This window comes from Bos indicus, chromosome 5 (genome assembly GCF_029378745.1).
Source record: "Bos indicus isolate NIAB-ARS_2022 breed Sahiwal x Tharparkar chromosome 5, NIAB-ARS_B.indTharparkar_mat_pri_1.0, whole genome shotgun sequence".
NCBI lineage: Eukaryota > Metazoa > Chordata > Mammalia > Artiodactyla > Bovidae > Bos > Bos indicus.
This window is the reverse complement of record NC_091764.1, coordinates 10,000,001-10,015,598: the sequence shown is the minus strand read 5'-3', so window position 1 is coordinate 10,015,598 and position 15,598 is coordinate 10,000,001. Positions and strand designations below refer to the sequence as shown.

The 15,598-nt window shown below is 40.2% G+C and overlaps 1 protein-coding gene across 1 annotated transcript in view; it reads right to left on the bottom strand.

Annotated features, from left to right (window-relative positions):
* OTOGL (otogelin like) overlaps positions 1-15,598 on the bottom strand; it is a 175,505-nt gene that overhangs the window by 43,872 nt on the left and 116,035 nt on the right. The window contains exons 35-41 of the mRNA XM_070788849.1: positions 10,645-10,724; positions 9,922-9,963; positions 5,099-5,172; positions 854-1,031; positions 484-626; positions 203-226; positions 19-111 (exon numbers count right to left, since the gene is read on the bottom strand). Coding sequence (XP_070644950.1) covers positions 19-111; positions 203-226; positions 484-626; positions 854-1,031; positions 5,099-5,172; positions 9,922-9,963; positions 10,645-10,724 — 634 coding nt within the window. The remainder of the gene's footprint in view (positions 1-18; positions 112-202; positions 227-483; positions 627-853; positions 1,032-5,098; positions 5,173-9,921; positions 9,964-10,644; positions 10,725-15,598) is intronic.

Below are 15,598 nucleotides of genomic sequence, written 5' to 3'. Positions count from 1 at the left end.
TTAACTTTGTGTTCCTACCTTTCTTGCTACCCGATTGACAAGTACTTTATGTAGAGATGTGGTCAAATTTAACTTCTTAAAACAAAGTCCAGAGACTCTTCCAGAGGAAGCCTTCATTGAAAAAAAATTGAAACTTTATGGAGTTAAACATAATTTTAGCAATAAATAGAAGTAATTTAATAAACATTTTCCAAATACTCACTAGCTTTTTAAATGAGTTTCCATTCTGGAAAAAAAAAAAAAAAAGGTATAAAGATAAAACACTTAAAAAAAAATACACTACTTGACTTTTAAAAACATTATTTGGATTAATATTATATGCTTCTAAATATATTCACTTGAAATATATTCATGTTTTAAGTACCAGAAGATAAATCTCAGTGAATTCTTGAGTCCCTTCTTATTGTGGGAATACCTAACGTTGCAACATACTTCAGCTGCTATATTTATGAATAAATGACACAAGAATAAATTATGACTTACTTGATTCATGGAACATTTTTCAATATGAGCAACTATAACTTCCCCAGGAATTCTTACTAAGATATAAGAAGCCATACTATATAATGCTGCATTATTTCCATCAAAAGTAATAATGCTGAGTTCTGACAACATGGAACACCGACCTAAAAAGTGATAGAGAGTAGATTTAGTCTATTAACTAATTATTTGTATTACAGTAATAACTTCTCCTTTAAAAACATCTTTCAAATTGGTTTTATTATGTTTGACAAAAAGCAACTTTAAAAGTTATTGGAAGCCAAAATCATAAGTCAAATGAACTTTGACTTGATGAAGTGATAGCTTCAAAAAAATAACCATCTCCCCCTGATTTAAAACTGATAAAACTCACATGGACATTCCCACTCAGGGCAGCAGATATCACTATTCACTTGAACAGGTCTTCCCCGGAAACCACAGTCAGGCATTTCCAAGTCCTTTGGGCAATTAAGAGACCAGTTGTACAACTTCCATTCCATGTTAAGACATATATATTGGCTACAATTATAAACAGGATCAAATTGTTGAGGCTGTTAATAAAAAAGAAAATTAATGCATTTTTTTCCATTTTCAACTAACGTTTTAAATTTCCCCATTCACATTGCCTATAGTATACACTTACTAAATACAGAATCTTTTGAAAGATGAACACTGAAAATTTCACAGTGGCTTTTGTTGAGGTATCTTCTCTAAAATACTCAGCAGTATGATTCATTTAATTTTACCTTAATATTGATTTGATATCAGAACTGCCCACATACTCAACTTGAGAAAACTGCAGTCTTGTCCTAAATTGTCTAGATCAGTGTTCTGCAAGCAGACTTAAAACAGTGGCAGTGGACCTTTCATATTATGTTGTATAAAGTTAGTATGATTAAGACTTCTGTTAATGTCAGTTTAAAAATAACAACTTAATATTATCCAAATATTTCATTAAAAATCAAATGTAATATCAGTTGGGCAGTATCTGGATAGAATCATTAAAACTTATTTTTTTACATATAGCTTACAGACTTCTAGATAAAGTTGCAGATTTTTCAAAGCTTATAAATTATATTCTATATAAATTATACTAATAACTGTAGCAATGATAAATATCATCTACTTACTATGCTCCAGACATCGTTCTAATTAGTCCATTTTATTTCCACAAAAACACCCTCTGAGGTAGGTATTAAAATTTTTCCCTATTTCGTAGACAGAAAATCAGGTTTAAGGTCAAACTAAATCCCGAAGAAAGGCAGTGCCAAAGAATGCTCAAACCACCGCACAATTGCACTCATCTCACACGCTAGTAAAGTAATGCTCAAAATTCTCCAAGCCGGGCTTCAGCAATACATGAACCATGAACTTCCAGATGCTCAAGCTGGTTTTAGAAAAGGCAGAGGAACCAGAGATCAAATTGCCAACATCCGCTGGATCATGGAAAAAGCAAGAGAGTTCCAGAAAAAACATCTACTTCTGCTTTATTGACTATGCCAAAGCCTTTGACTGTGTGGATCACAATAAACTGTGGAAAATTCTTTAAGAGATGGGAATACCAGACCACCTGACCTGCCTCTTGAGAAACCTACATGCAGGTCAGGAAGCAACAGTTAGAACTGGACATGAATTAACAGACTGGTTCCAAATAGGAAAAGGAGTACGTCAAGGCTGTGTATTGTCTCCCTGCTTATTTAACTTATATGCAGAGTACATCATGAGAAATGCTGGGCTGGAGGAAGCACAGGCTGGAATCAAGATTTCCAGGAGAAATATCAATAACCTCAGATCTGCAAATGACATATGCAGATCATATAATTCATCTGCTCAAAAATCTCCCTTTGCTCTTTCGAAGTCACTTAGAATGAAAGCCACAGTCTTTACAATCATCCACAAGGCCTTACATAATCTATTTCCTATTATTTCACTCTGGACTCACTGCATGACCTCCTTGCTATTCTTTCATTTTTTTAGGTTGTTAGGTACATTCTCAGCTCAGGGCCTTTGCACTTGCTGATCCCTCTGCTTGGATTGCTTTGCATGGTTCTTTGCATGGTTCACTCTCTCAACTTTTTCAGATTTTTTCTTTAAAGTAACAGTTACTCTATTAATGAGGCTCAGTGAAAATCATTTCATCAAAAATAGTTTTATTTTTCTCCTGAGCACCAATCTCTACAATGTTTTATATAACTTGGCAAATTAATTTTGCTTATTGTCTACTTTAGAATCCAATACAATGTACACTCTGTAAAAGCAGTAATTTACCTGAACAGCTCCTAGCCAGCAATAGTGCTGAATAAATGTTAGTTGGATAAATAACTGGTTTATCAGAACAAGTGGCATATTTGGAGTAAGGAGATAATTTCTAAAGTCTCAGCCAAGACAATTACTAGCTCTGGGATTCAGTGACCTTATCTTGTACTCGTATATCTTCGTCATTTTGCACAGTGCCCCAGTGGTTCAGCAGGTGAAGAATTTGCCTGCAATGCAGGAGACGCAGGAGATGCGAGTTTGAGCTCTGGGTCAGGATGGATGATCCCTTGGAGGAGAAAATGGCAACCCACTCCAGTATTCTTGCCTGGATAATCCCATGGACAGAGGAGCCTGGTGGGCTACAGTTCAAAGGGTTGCACAGAGTCAGACATGACTGAACATGTGCACAGATCAACAGATGGTATATAGTAGCTGCTTGATAAATATTTTTGAATGCCCAGTTTATAGAGAAACCCAAAATATACCCTATTATTATAAAGAATTATCATCATTAAAGAATTATTAAAGAATCACATTTAATTATTATTGTAAATTAATAAATTATCTAATTAAATTAACACATGTAATTATTATTCTACCTAATTATCACAAAATTATTGTTATTAAGGACTCATCTTTAAGAGGTCATTTGCATTTCATTTTGTTTTTCTTAGTGTAACCAGAATCTAATTATTAAGAAATATTTGACAGTTAGAAAAGGCAGAGAAACCAGAGATCAAATTGCCAACATCTGCTGGATCATGGAAAAAGCAAGAGAGTTAAAGAAAAACATCTATTTCTGCTTTATTGACTATGCCAAAGCCTTTGACTGTGTGGATCACAATAAACTGGAAAATTCTTCAAGAGATGGGAATACCAGACCACCTGACCTGCCTCTTGAGAAACCTGTATGCAGGTCAGGAAGCAACAGTTAGAACTGGACATGGAACAACAGACTGGTTCCAAATAGGAAAAGGAGTATGTCAAGGCTGTATATTGTCACCCTGCTTATTTAACTTATATGCAGAGTACATAATGAGAAACGCTGGACTGGAAGAAGCACAAGCTGGAATCAAGATTTCCAGGAGAAATATCAATAACCTCAGATATGCAGATGACACCACCCTTATGGCAGAAAGTGAAGAGGAAGTAAAAAGCCTCTTGATGAAAGTGAAAGAGGAGAGTGAAAAAGTTGGCTTAAAGTTCAACATTCAGAAAACGAAGATCATGGCATCTGGTCCCATCACTTCATGGGAAATAGATGGAGAAACAGTGGAAACAGTGTCAGACTTTATTTTTTGGGGCTCCAAAATCACTGCAGATGGTGACTGCAGCCATGAAATTAAAAGATGCTTACTCCTTGGAAGGAAAGTTATGACCAACCTAGATAGCATATTCAAAAGCAGAGACATTACTTTGTCAACAAAGGTTCATCTAGTCAAGGCTATGGTTTTTCCTGTGGTCATGTATGGATGTGAGATTTGGACTGTGAAGAAGGCTGAGCACCGAAGAATTGATGCTTTTGAACTGTGGTGTTGGAGAAGACTCTTGAGAGTCCTTTGGACTGTAAGGAGATCCAACCAGTCCATTCTGAAGGAGATCAGCCCTGGGATTTCTTTGGAAGGAATGATGCTAAAGCTGAAACTCCAGTACTTTGGCCACCTCATGCAAAGAGTTGACTCATTGGAAAAGACTCTGATGCTGGGAGGGATTGTGGGCAGGAGGAGAAGGGGACGACAGAGGATGAGATGGCTGGATGGCATCACTGACTCGATGGGCGTGAGTCTGAGTGAATTCCAGGAGTTGGTGATGGACAGGGAGGCCTGGCGTGCTGCAATTCATGGGGTTGCAAAGAGTCGGACACGACTGAGCAACTGAACTGAACTGAAGGCATCCTAAAGGAGATCAGTCCTGGGTGTTCATTGGAGGGACTGATGCTGAAGCTGAAACTGAAACTGCAATACTTTGGCCACCTCATGTGAAGAGTTGACTTATTGGAAAAGATCCTGATGCTGGGACGGATTGCGGGCATGAGGAGAAAGGGATGGCAGAGGATGAGATGGCTGGATGGCAGAGGATGAGATGGTTGGATGGCATCACTGACTCGATGGACATGAGTTTGAGTGAACTCCGGGAGTTGGTGATGGACAGGGAGGCCTGGCGTGCTGTGATTCATGGGGTTGCAAAGAGTTGAACATGACTGAGCGACTGAACTGAACTGAACTGAAGGCATACTTAATTTAACAAAGAAAGACTTGAGAGCATACCAAAAGAATTTTAATAGCGTTTGGATAGTGATACAGAAACATTAATAGACACAATCAGGAAATGAGAGATAGCTGAAGATATTACGCAGTCATACCTCACATTCCAAACCTGTCGTTGTTGTTAGCATGTCAATTGCAGTGAAGTCTGATGGAGTAATCATTTCTGGACCTGAAGGAAATAAAGAGGTCCCCAACATTGGTGAAGTGGTATTGATCATGTATAAAATTCATTTGTGACAGACACCATGATCAGAAATTTTATACAGATTATTGCACTTAATTCTAAGAAGAACCCTGTGAAGTATAGATAATAATATTATTGTCATTTTACAGATAAGGAGACTAAGCTGTAGAGAAGTAAGCTGGTAAGTGTCAAAGGCAGAATTTGAACTTGGGAATTCTGATTCCAGAGTACTGGCTTTGAGGCACCATTCTATAAAACACCTTCACTGCCTTGATGGTGTCAACACATTTGTTTGAACTGGTAGAAATATCAATAGTATCACTAAAGACTGCTCAGGAGTTACAAATTTTGTTGAATTCTTAAAATACATAGCGAGGTTGATTCATTTCCCAGTGAATCTCTAGAATGTTTTCCTTGCAAGCAGAATAGATGATGCTATGGACTAATCAAGACCCCAGTTGAGGATGTGGTAAAGAAGGTATCCATTGAAAGGGAAAATATGATGGGTAAACATTCAGAAAATGAAGATCTTGGCATCTGGTTCGAACACTTCATGGCAAATAGATGTGGAAACAATGGAAACAATGAGAGACTTTATTTGAGGAGGGCTCCAAAATCACTGCAGATGGTAACTGCAGCCATAAAATTAAAAGATGCTTTCTCCTTGGAAGAAAAGCTATGAGCAACCTAGAGAGCATATTCAAAAGCAGAGACATTACTTTGCCAACAAAGGTCCATCTAGGCAAAGCTATGGTTTTTCCAGTAGTCAGGTATGGATGTGAGAGTTGGCCTATAAAGAAAGCTGAGTGCCAAAGAATTGATGCTTTTGAACTGTGGTGTTGGAAAAGGCTTTTGAGAGTCCCCTGGACTGCAAGGAGATCCTACCAGTCAATCCTAAAGGAAATCAGTCTTGAACATTCATTGGAAGGACTGATGCTGAAGCTGAAACTCCAAAATTTTGGCCACCTGATGCAAAGAACTGACTCATTGTAAAAGACCCTGATGCTGGGAAAGCTTGAAGGCTGGAGGAGAAGGGGACGATGGAGGATGAGATGGTTGGATGGCATCACCAACTCAATGGACATGAGTTTGAGCAAGTTTCGGGAGTTGGTGGTGGACAGGGAAGCCTGGCATGCAGTAGTCCATGGGGTTGCAAAGAGTTGGACACGACTGAGCGACTGAACTGAACGGAAACATACTTGTAAGATGCCTTCTAAAGTTTTTTGTTAGTAATAAAGATGTCTCCAAAATATTCAAAGTCTGAAGGACTGTTGTTTTTTAGTCACTCAAGAGTCTTCTCCAACACCACAGTTTGAAAACATCAATTCTGCCACACTCAGCCTTCTTAATGGCCCAACTCTCACATCCATACATGACTACTGGAGAAATAATAGCTTTGACTATTTGAATCTTTCTTGGCAAAGCAATGTCTCTGCTTTTTAATATGCTGTCTAGGTTGGTCATAGCTTTTCTTCCAAGGAGCAGTTCAGTTCAGTCGCTCAGTCGTGTCAGACTCTTTGCTACCCCATGGACTGCCGAATGCCAGGCTTCCCTGTCCATCACCAACTTCCAAAGCTATCTTTTAACTTCATGGCTGCATTCACCATCCTGGAGAAGGAAATGGCAACCCATTCCAGAATTATCGCCTGGAAAATTCCATGGACAGAGGAGCCTTGTGGGCTACATTCCATGGGGTTGCAAAGAGTTGGATACGACTGAGCACACACACACACAGTCACCATCTGCAGTGATTTTGGAGCCCAAGAAAATAAAGTCTGTCTCTGTTTCCATTGTTTCTCCATATATTGCCATGAAGTGATGGGACCAAATGCCATGATCCTTGTTTTTTCAATGTTGAGTTTTAAGCCATCTTTTTCACTCTCGTCTTCCACCTTCATCAAGAGGTTCTTTAGTTCCTCTTTGCTTTCTGCCATAAGAGTGGTGTCATCCAAATATCTGAGGTTATTGATAATCTCACAGCAATCTTGATTCCAGCTTGCGCTTTATCCAGTCCAGTATTTCACATGATGTACTCTGCATATAAGTTAAATAAGCAGGGTGACAATGTATAGCTTTGATGAACTCCTTGTGCCAAAATGAAGGGCTGAAATTTTGTCTAGCTGTAATTGAAGTATCCATTGTTGATACTATCTAAAATGACCATATTAATTTCCAGTGGCTGCTATAAACAAATTATTACAAGTTTAGTGGTTTAAAACATCACCAAATTATTATTTTGCGGTTCTGGAAGTCAGAAGTCCTTTAATCCAATTTTCTGCTGATGGGGGAGGCCCCTTAGGTGCTTGGCCTAAGGCAGCCCAGTCCTGGAAAAATCAATGGCTGTATTCCTTCTAGAGTCTCTATGGAAGAATTTGTTTCTTTGCTTTTCCAACTATTGATTGCATCAATATATTGATGCATCATGGCCCCTTCCTCCATCTTCAAAACCACAGGATAATATTTTCAAATCTCAGTCTCTCTCTCTCCCTTCTTCCCCCTCTCCCTTTGTCCTTCCCTGCTAATTTTGACTTCTCACATGCATTATCTCCTCTGACTCTGACCATCCTCCTTCTCTTTTATAAGGATCTTTGTGATTACACTGGGCTCACACAGATAATTCAGGAAAACTCCCCATCTCAAAATTCTTAACTTCATCACATCTTCAGCATGCAAGGTCCCATTTTCACAAATTCTGGAGATGACGACATGGACATCTTTGGGCAGCCATTATTCAGTCTACCACAGTGACATCAGAGAACTAAATAAATTTTATAAATAACTTATTTTATATATTCTAACAACTTATCATAAAGTAGAATAAACACTTCTATTGCTTGGTCCTAAAAGCTGGGTTCATGGCTTATTAGATGTAACTTCTACAGAATATGACATTTTTACAGACTAAAATGGGATTATAGTTCTTGCTTCTTCTGTCTGCCCTCTGATGGATAAAAATAAGAGAGGTTTATGCAAGCTTCCTGATGGGAGGAACTGGCTGTGGGGAAAGCTGGGTCTTCCTCTGGTGGTTAGGGCCATGCTCAGTAAATCTTTAATCCAATTTTCTGCTGATGGGGGAGGCCCCTTAGTTGCTTGGCCTAAGGCAGCCCAGTCCTGGAGTCCACAGTCTTTATGGTAGGGCTAACAGCAGCCTCATCCAAGAGGATTTATGCCAACATCTACTTCTGCTTCACTGACTACGCTAAAGCTTTTGACTGTGTGGATCACAACAAACTGGAAAATTCTTAGAGACGTGGGAATAAGAGCCACCCTACCTGCCTCCTGAGAAACCTGTGTGCAGGTCAAGAAGCAATAGTTGGAAATGAAGGGCTTCCCAGGTGGCACTAGTGGTAAAGAACCTGCCCACCAGTGCAGGAGACGTAAGAGATGAGGATTTAATCCCTGGGTCAGGAAGGTCCCCTGGAGGGGAAAATGGCAACTCACTCCAGTGTTCTTCCCTGGGTAGTCCCATGGACAGGAGCCTAGGGGGCTATAGTCCATAGGGTCACAAAGAGTCAAACACAACTGAAACAACTTAGCATGTATGGAACAACCGACTGGTTCACAACTGGGAAAGGAGCACATCAAGCCTGTATACTGTCACCCTGCTTATTTAACTTATATGCAGAGTACATCATGAGAATTGCTGGGGTGGATGAATCATAAGCTGGAATCAAGATTTCCAGGAGAAAAATCAACAACCTTAGATATGCAGGTGATACTACTTTAATGGAGGAAAGCGAGGGGGAACTAAAGAGCCTCTTGATGAAGGTGAAAGAGGAGTGTGAAAAAGCTGGCCTAAATTTTAACACTCAGAAAACAAAGATCATGGCATCTGGTCCCATCACTTCATGGCGAATAGATGGGGAAACGTGGGAAATCAGCAGATTTTATTTTCCTGGGCTCCAAAATCACTGCAGATGGTGATTGCAGCCATAAAATTAAATGACACTTGCACCTTAGAAAAAATCTATGACAAACCTAGACAGCATACTCAAAAGCAGAGTTATCACTTTGCTGACAAGGTCCATTTAGTCAAAGCTATGGTTTTTCCAGTAGTCATGGATGGATGTGAGAGTTGGACCACACAGAAGGCTGAGCACCGAAGAATTGATGCTTTTGCAATGTGGTATTGGAGAAGACCCTTGAGAGTCCCTTGGAGATCAAACCAGTCCATCCTAAAGGAAATCAACCCTGAATATTCATTGGAAGGACTGACGCTGAAGCTCCAACATTTTGGCCACCTGAGACGAAGAACTCACTCACTGGAAAAGACCCTGATGCTGGGCAAGACTGAAGGCAGGAGAAGAGGGCGACAGAGGATGAGATGGTTGGATGGCATCATCGACTCAATGGACATGAGTTTGAGCAAACTCCGGGAGATGGTGATGGACAGGGAAACCTGGTGGGTTGCAGTCCATGGCGTCACAAAGAGTTGGACACGACTGAGAGGCTCAACAACAACAAATTCTAGGCAAAAATGTGACAGGCATTCTCATTATCTATACTAACTGAAATGGGACAGAGACAGACCAGATGCAGAAACCATTCTGAAAATGTGGCTCGTTGATCCAGTAAACAGTTACTCAGTGAAACAAAAGTGACTGCTGGGTTCTCCAGTGGGCTGGGTATAACTAACACCAGCAGCTGTTTAAGCATGCCAAGATCTAAGTTACATAATGCTAAGTTTAATGTCTAAAATTACAATACTTATAAACATGGGTAGAGATGGCTTACCTGGTGAAATTAATGCTGGTTCTGTGGGAATCAGAGGTATGCCTACAAAGAAACAAAGATACTCTTCTTTAATCTGTTTTGCTTAAAGTGAGGCCCAGACAGTTCATATAAGAATGTTCATATAAGGAAAATGTTTTGGGAGAGAGGATGCAAGAGGAATATTAGAAGAAAAATTTGCATAATTTTAATGTTGGAGAAGACTGTTGAGAGTCCCTTGGACTGCAAAGAGGTCTAACCAGTCCATCCTAAAGGAGATCAGCCCTGGGATTTCTTTGGAAGGAATGATGCTAAAGCTGAAACTCCAGTACTTTGGCTACCTAATGCGAAGAGTTGACTCATTGGAAAAGACTCTGATGCTGGGAAGGATTGGGGGCAGGAGGAGAAGGGACAACAGAGGATGAGATGGCTGGATGGCATCACCGACTCGATGGACATGAGTTTGAGTGAACTCCGGGAGTTGGTGATGGACAGGGAGGCCTGGCGTGCTGCGATTCATGGGGTCGCAAAGAGTCGGACACAACTGAGTGACTGAACCGAACTAAACCGAAAAGTAACTCAGAACCAAAAAAAAAAAAAAAAACCACTTTGAAAAAGACAATGAAGGAGAATCTTATGAAGGTTTGTTGTTTGTCTAAAATGTCTGTTTTTATAGTTACTTGCCACTGTATAAATATATTCATGTATTTTACACTTCAGAATAAGTTAAGTAAGATTCATACTTACAGTCTTCTGGATAAACACATTTAAGAGTGACTTCATCAAGGATCATATGTTTAGGGCAATAGGGAAAGCATCCTTCAATCCTTCACATGAAAAAAATTAAAGAAAAAAATTAATATAACAATATATGGCATTTAATATATGCAATTAAGATACAGTTTTCCTATAATTCTTCTATTTGCCTTGTCAAACACTAAGGATTGCTCCATTTGCTATTTTCCATCATACCTCATTGTATGAAACCACAGGTTAGTGGATGATAATGAAATATTCATGATTGAGGCAGAATTTGAACACAGAACATTCAAAACATACACTTAAATTTGGCACACACCAAGGCCATGTTCCATAAATTACTGGAAATGCAGAAGAATCCTTTATTGTGATTTTACTCTATATTCATCATACTGTTATTTTCCTACACTCCCTCACATATAAGAAGATAAGACACACTATTTGAATATTTACAAGGATGTTGGTAGAACCAAATCAGAATGTTCAGTGGCTGTCTCTGCCTATTATTAAGCCCTAAAGTCATTGGAAAGTAATTAGAAATCTCTGGGTGGCAGACATGGAGTCGGGACATGGCTGCTCTTGGAGGACAGGGAGGGGAATGGCCGAGGCTACACTTCTCCCAAGAGCCTCAGGGCCTGTGTCTGAAATAGCAGCAGTGCTTAGAGAGGGGGTGGTTGCATATGAGCCTAAGCAGACTGAATTTCAAGCTCCGAAACATCTGGTCTTTTATGTGGCACATTGCACTTTCAAGAATCCCAAATTTCAAGAAGAATGGATTTGGGAATCATCAGCCCAAAACAGATGAGACCATCCTGAAATGCTTCTGCTCTAAGGGAATGAAGCCAAGATGATGACTGAGACTACATCTTCCTTTTCGTTCAGTTGGGTCTCAGAGTCCAATTTATTTTGATTCAAAAGAAATATACCCTTCAAGTACAGCCAGTTCTTAGACTCACACATACTAGAGAGAATTAACATACATACGGTTTTTAAAAGGCTTGCTTGTCTGCCTCTCAAATACACCAACAGGCTATAATACTATTTTTAATATTTTACTTATTTAAATAAAACTTTTTTGGCTATGCGGCATATGGAATCTTACTTACTTGACCAGAGATTGAACCGGTGCACTCTGCATTGAAAGTGGAATTTTAACCACTGGACAGCCAGGAAGATCTCTCAGTGATTGTAAAATATTTCCAATTGCCTTAACTATAAAGTAAAAGTTTGGACCCAAATACTCACAACCCCTTTCCAATTCAGTGTGGATATGAACTAACTTGATACTCTGGGCACATGTTGCCACCAGAGGGCACTTGTTCATGGAAGGAAATCGAACCCAAGAAAAGCTAACTTCTCTTTTAACAGGAGACTGTGTGGTCACCTCTTGGATACTTCCTTCACAAATTTTTTTAAGAAATACTTAACAGCTTAGCTTATGAGACCAATTATTTATTTCATAAAATGAACTTAAATAATAAAACTTTAACCAGTATATGATATTCTTATCCTACTCTAAACTTTGTCAAGCACATAAGAAAAAGCTACTAAATTACTGAAAATATCAGGGACAGTTGGCTATCCTCAAATTAAATAAACACCACTTTTTTATGCAACTTAATTATTTTGCAATTGCTTTATGCAAGTCAAAACCACAGCTATTCTTTTAAAAATATCTTCCCAAACCCAGTAACTTGTTCCGTTAAAATGTCTTCATGGTTGCACACAGCAGGGTTCCCTTTACTCTGTCATACAACTGGTAATTTAGTCAACTTCTGACTGACAAACACGCCTCAGAGGCAGAACAGTTCTTATAATAGGTATATTATGTAATAGGAATAACTCTACTTACATATGGGCTCTATGGTATGCTAGTTGGCATCTTTTATGAAACTTCTCATTTCCACTAGATATTTTTATTTTCAACACTTGCTATGTGCCAGAAACTGAAATCCTCTAGAACCAGCGTGGTGGTGGGGACTTGGAGGAGGCATGCAGGGCGATGCTGACATGCCACCCCAGTACCTGAGCCTCCTCTCAGGACAGCAAGGACCAGGAGGAGCCATAGTGAGGTGCCTCAGCCAGGAAAAGGGGAGCAGTAGAAAGGAAACAGTGATGAAGACAGAGATGAGAATTGGCTTGGCAGGGGTGAAGTTTCATCCTGAGTCTCTGCTCCGTGCTCTAATCATACCAAAACAGAAACTCCGGGGGATCTATAGACCAAACAGTGGAAGCACTGAAGATCTGGGTTCAACCACCCTGGAGACTGTGTATGCCACAGGAAACAAACTAGCCTAATGCCATTTCAAATATAGCTCCATTTCCTTCCCAGTTCCAGGGCTGCTCTTGTCCGCCTCTCTTTCTCCCTTCCTCCCCAGCACTCCCCAGCATGGCCTCCTCCCTATGAAGGCCCTGTTATTTCCCGGCCTCCTGATGGCTTCCAGAGGAGACAGGAAATAGGTTTGTGAATGTGAAGGGTCCAAGTGAGTGGTGGCGGCTTCTTTTCAGAAAGAACTGGTTGTTTTCATTTTTAAGAAAATAAACAAAAGTAACCTAGACAGCATATTAAAAAGCAGAGATACTACTTTGCCAACAAAGGTCCGTCTAATCAAGGCTATGGTTTTTCCAGTGGTCATGTATGGATGTGAGAGTTGGACTGTGAAGAAAGCTGAGCACCAAAGAACTGATGCTTTTGAACTGTGCTGTTGGAGAAGACTCTTGAGAGTCCCTTGGACTGCAAGGAGATCCAACCAGTCCATCCTAAAGGAGACCAGTCCTGGGTGTTCATTGGAAAGACTGATGTTGAAGCTGAAACTCCAATACTTTGGCCACCTGATGCGAAGAGCTGATTCATTTAAAAGACCCTGATGCTGGGAAAGATGGAAGGTGGGAGGAGAAGGGGACGACAGAGGATGAGATGATTGGATGGCATCACCAACTCAATGGACATGAGTTTGAGTAAACTCCAGGAGTTGGTGATGGACAGGGAGGCCTGGCGTGCTGCAGCCCATGGGGTTGCAAAGAGTTGGACACGACTGAGCGACTGAACTGAACTGATCATTTCCTTCCCTCTGTTCCTGTAGCACATGGTGCCCGACAGGATGTCGGTGTTCAAACTCTGGCTCAGCTGCCTGAAAGCTGTGTGGTCTGAGGCAAGCTGCTTAACTTCCCCGTGCCTTGGTTTTTTTCCTCTTCTGACAACGGGAACAATGAGATTACCCATTTTATAGCACTTAGCACAGTGAGCGTCATGTTCTATATAAACACTTCAATGTGCTGCGCTTGTGGCATTTATTCCTCTGGTCCTCTTTCCCCTGTACGGTCAGTTATCTGTTGGTGTTCCTGTCTTCTTCCTAAAGACTTTGAGCTCTTTGCAATAGGGACTGCATCTCACTTATTCATATGCCAGAACCTTCTGTAGTACCAGTATTTGTTGTAGAGCAGAAGCTCATAAATAACTAATGGAATATGATTCATTTAAAAATATTCCCTCCTACTACTGCTGCATTTCTCTGTTCTCCTTTACAACAAAACAGCTTTAAAAAAAAAAAATAGCTGTTATACTGTCAATCTCCATTTTGCCTCTTCCTATTCTCCAGGTTACCAAATCCAAAGAATAATTTTCAGTCTCAAGTTTAAAATCCTTGAAACCAAATTCCTGACTTTTCCTCTAAACTTCTCCTCCTAATATCTTCCTTATCTCAGTAGCTGGCAACTCAGTCCTTCCATTAAATTGAATCATTTGAGTTTGTTGATATTTGACCAGATTTGACCACAAAAATGGCAATTTCATATGATTCTGAAATCAATGAAATGCCGAGATCTGACCTGGAGCCCTTACCTCCTCTTTCTCTCGTGTGCATGCGTGCATGCTCAGTCACTTCAGTTGTGTCCGAATGTTCGCAACCCTATATACTGTAGCCCACCGGGCTCCTCTGTCAATGGGATTCTCCAGGCAAGAATACTGGAGTGTGTTTCCATGCCCTCCTCCAGGGGATCTTCCCAACCCAGGGATCGAACCTGCATCTCCTGTACTGCAGGTGGATTCTTAACCACTGAGCCACTGAGGAAGCCTCTTTCTCTCATAATTGATGTTAAATCTATGAGCATCCCTATGGCCTTAACTTCAAAATGCAGGCAGAATCTGTTCACTCTCCCCATAACCTCCAGGGCTACCAACCTAGTGAAATTCCCTTCATGTCCTGTCTGTGTCACTGCCCAGTTCTGCCCTTGTTCTTCCCCTCCCCCAAAGCCAGTGCAAAAGCCAGTGCAAGAGCCAGTGTAAACTTGTCAAAGGAAGAAGTCCACTCCTCTGCCCCGAAGTACACCAGGCATTACTCAGAGAATAAGACAAAGTCCTCATGACAGAATACAAGGCCCTGTGTGACTTCCAGCCACTTTTTCTGGTTTCTTCTCCTATGTCTCTCAGTTTTGTTCACTTTGCCCCAGTTAACTAGCCTCCGTGCTCATCCTCAAACACACCAGACATATTCCCACCCTGGACCTTTATACTTCTCTCAGGTTGAAAGGGTTTTTCCCCAGACACCCACATGGCTAGTTCCCTCACTTCCTTCACATCTCTTACTAGATCTTGCCTTGTCAACCTGTTCTTCCCTGACCACCCTATATTAATGAGCAAACACGCACATCTGTTTTATGCTCCCTTTTCCCTTCCTTTATTTTTGTCCATTATAAATCCATCTAAACAATAGATCACATTATATATTTACATTTTAATTTTCTATTCTTTGCCTCAGTGCAGCAAAATGTTTAAGCTAAAGAAAGGTAAGTACTTTGTTCAATACTGTATCCCAGCAGCTACAAGAATTGCTGGCATAGAGCAGACTCTCAATAACTACTGCTTGAATAAAACAAAACAAATTCATGAATGAGTAACTAGAATAAATTATTCTTGAGAATTTTTTTTAGCTAAAAAAATAAT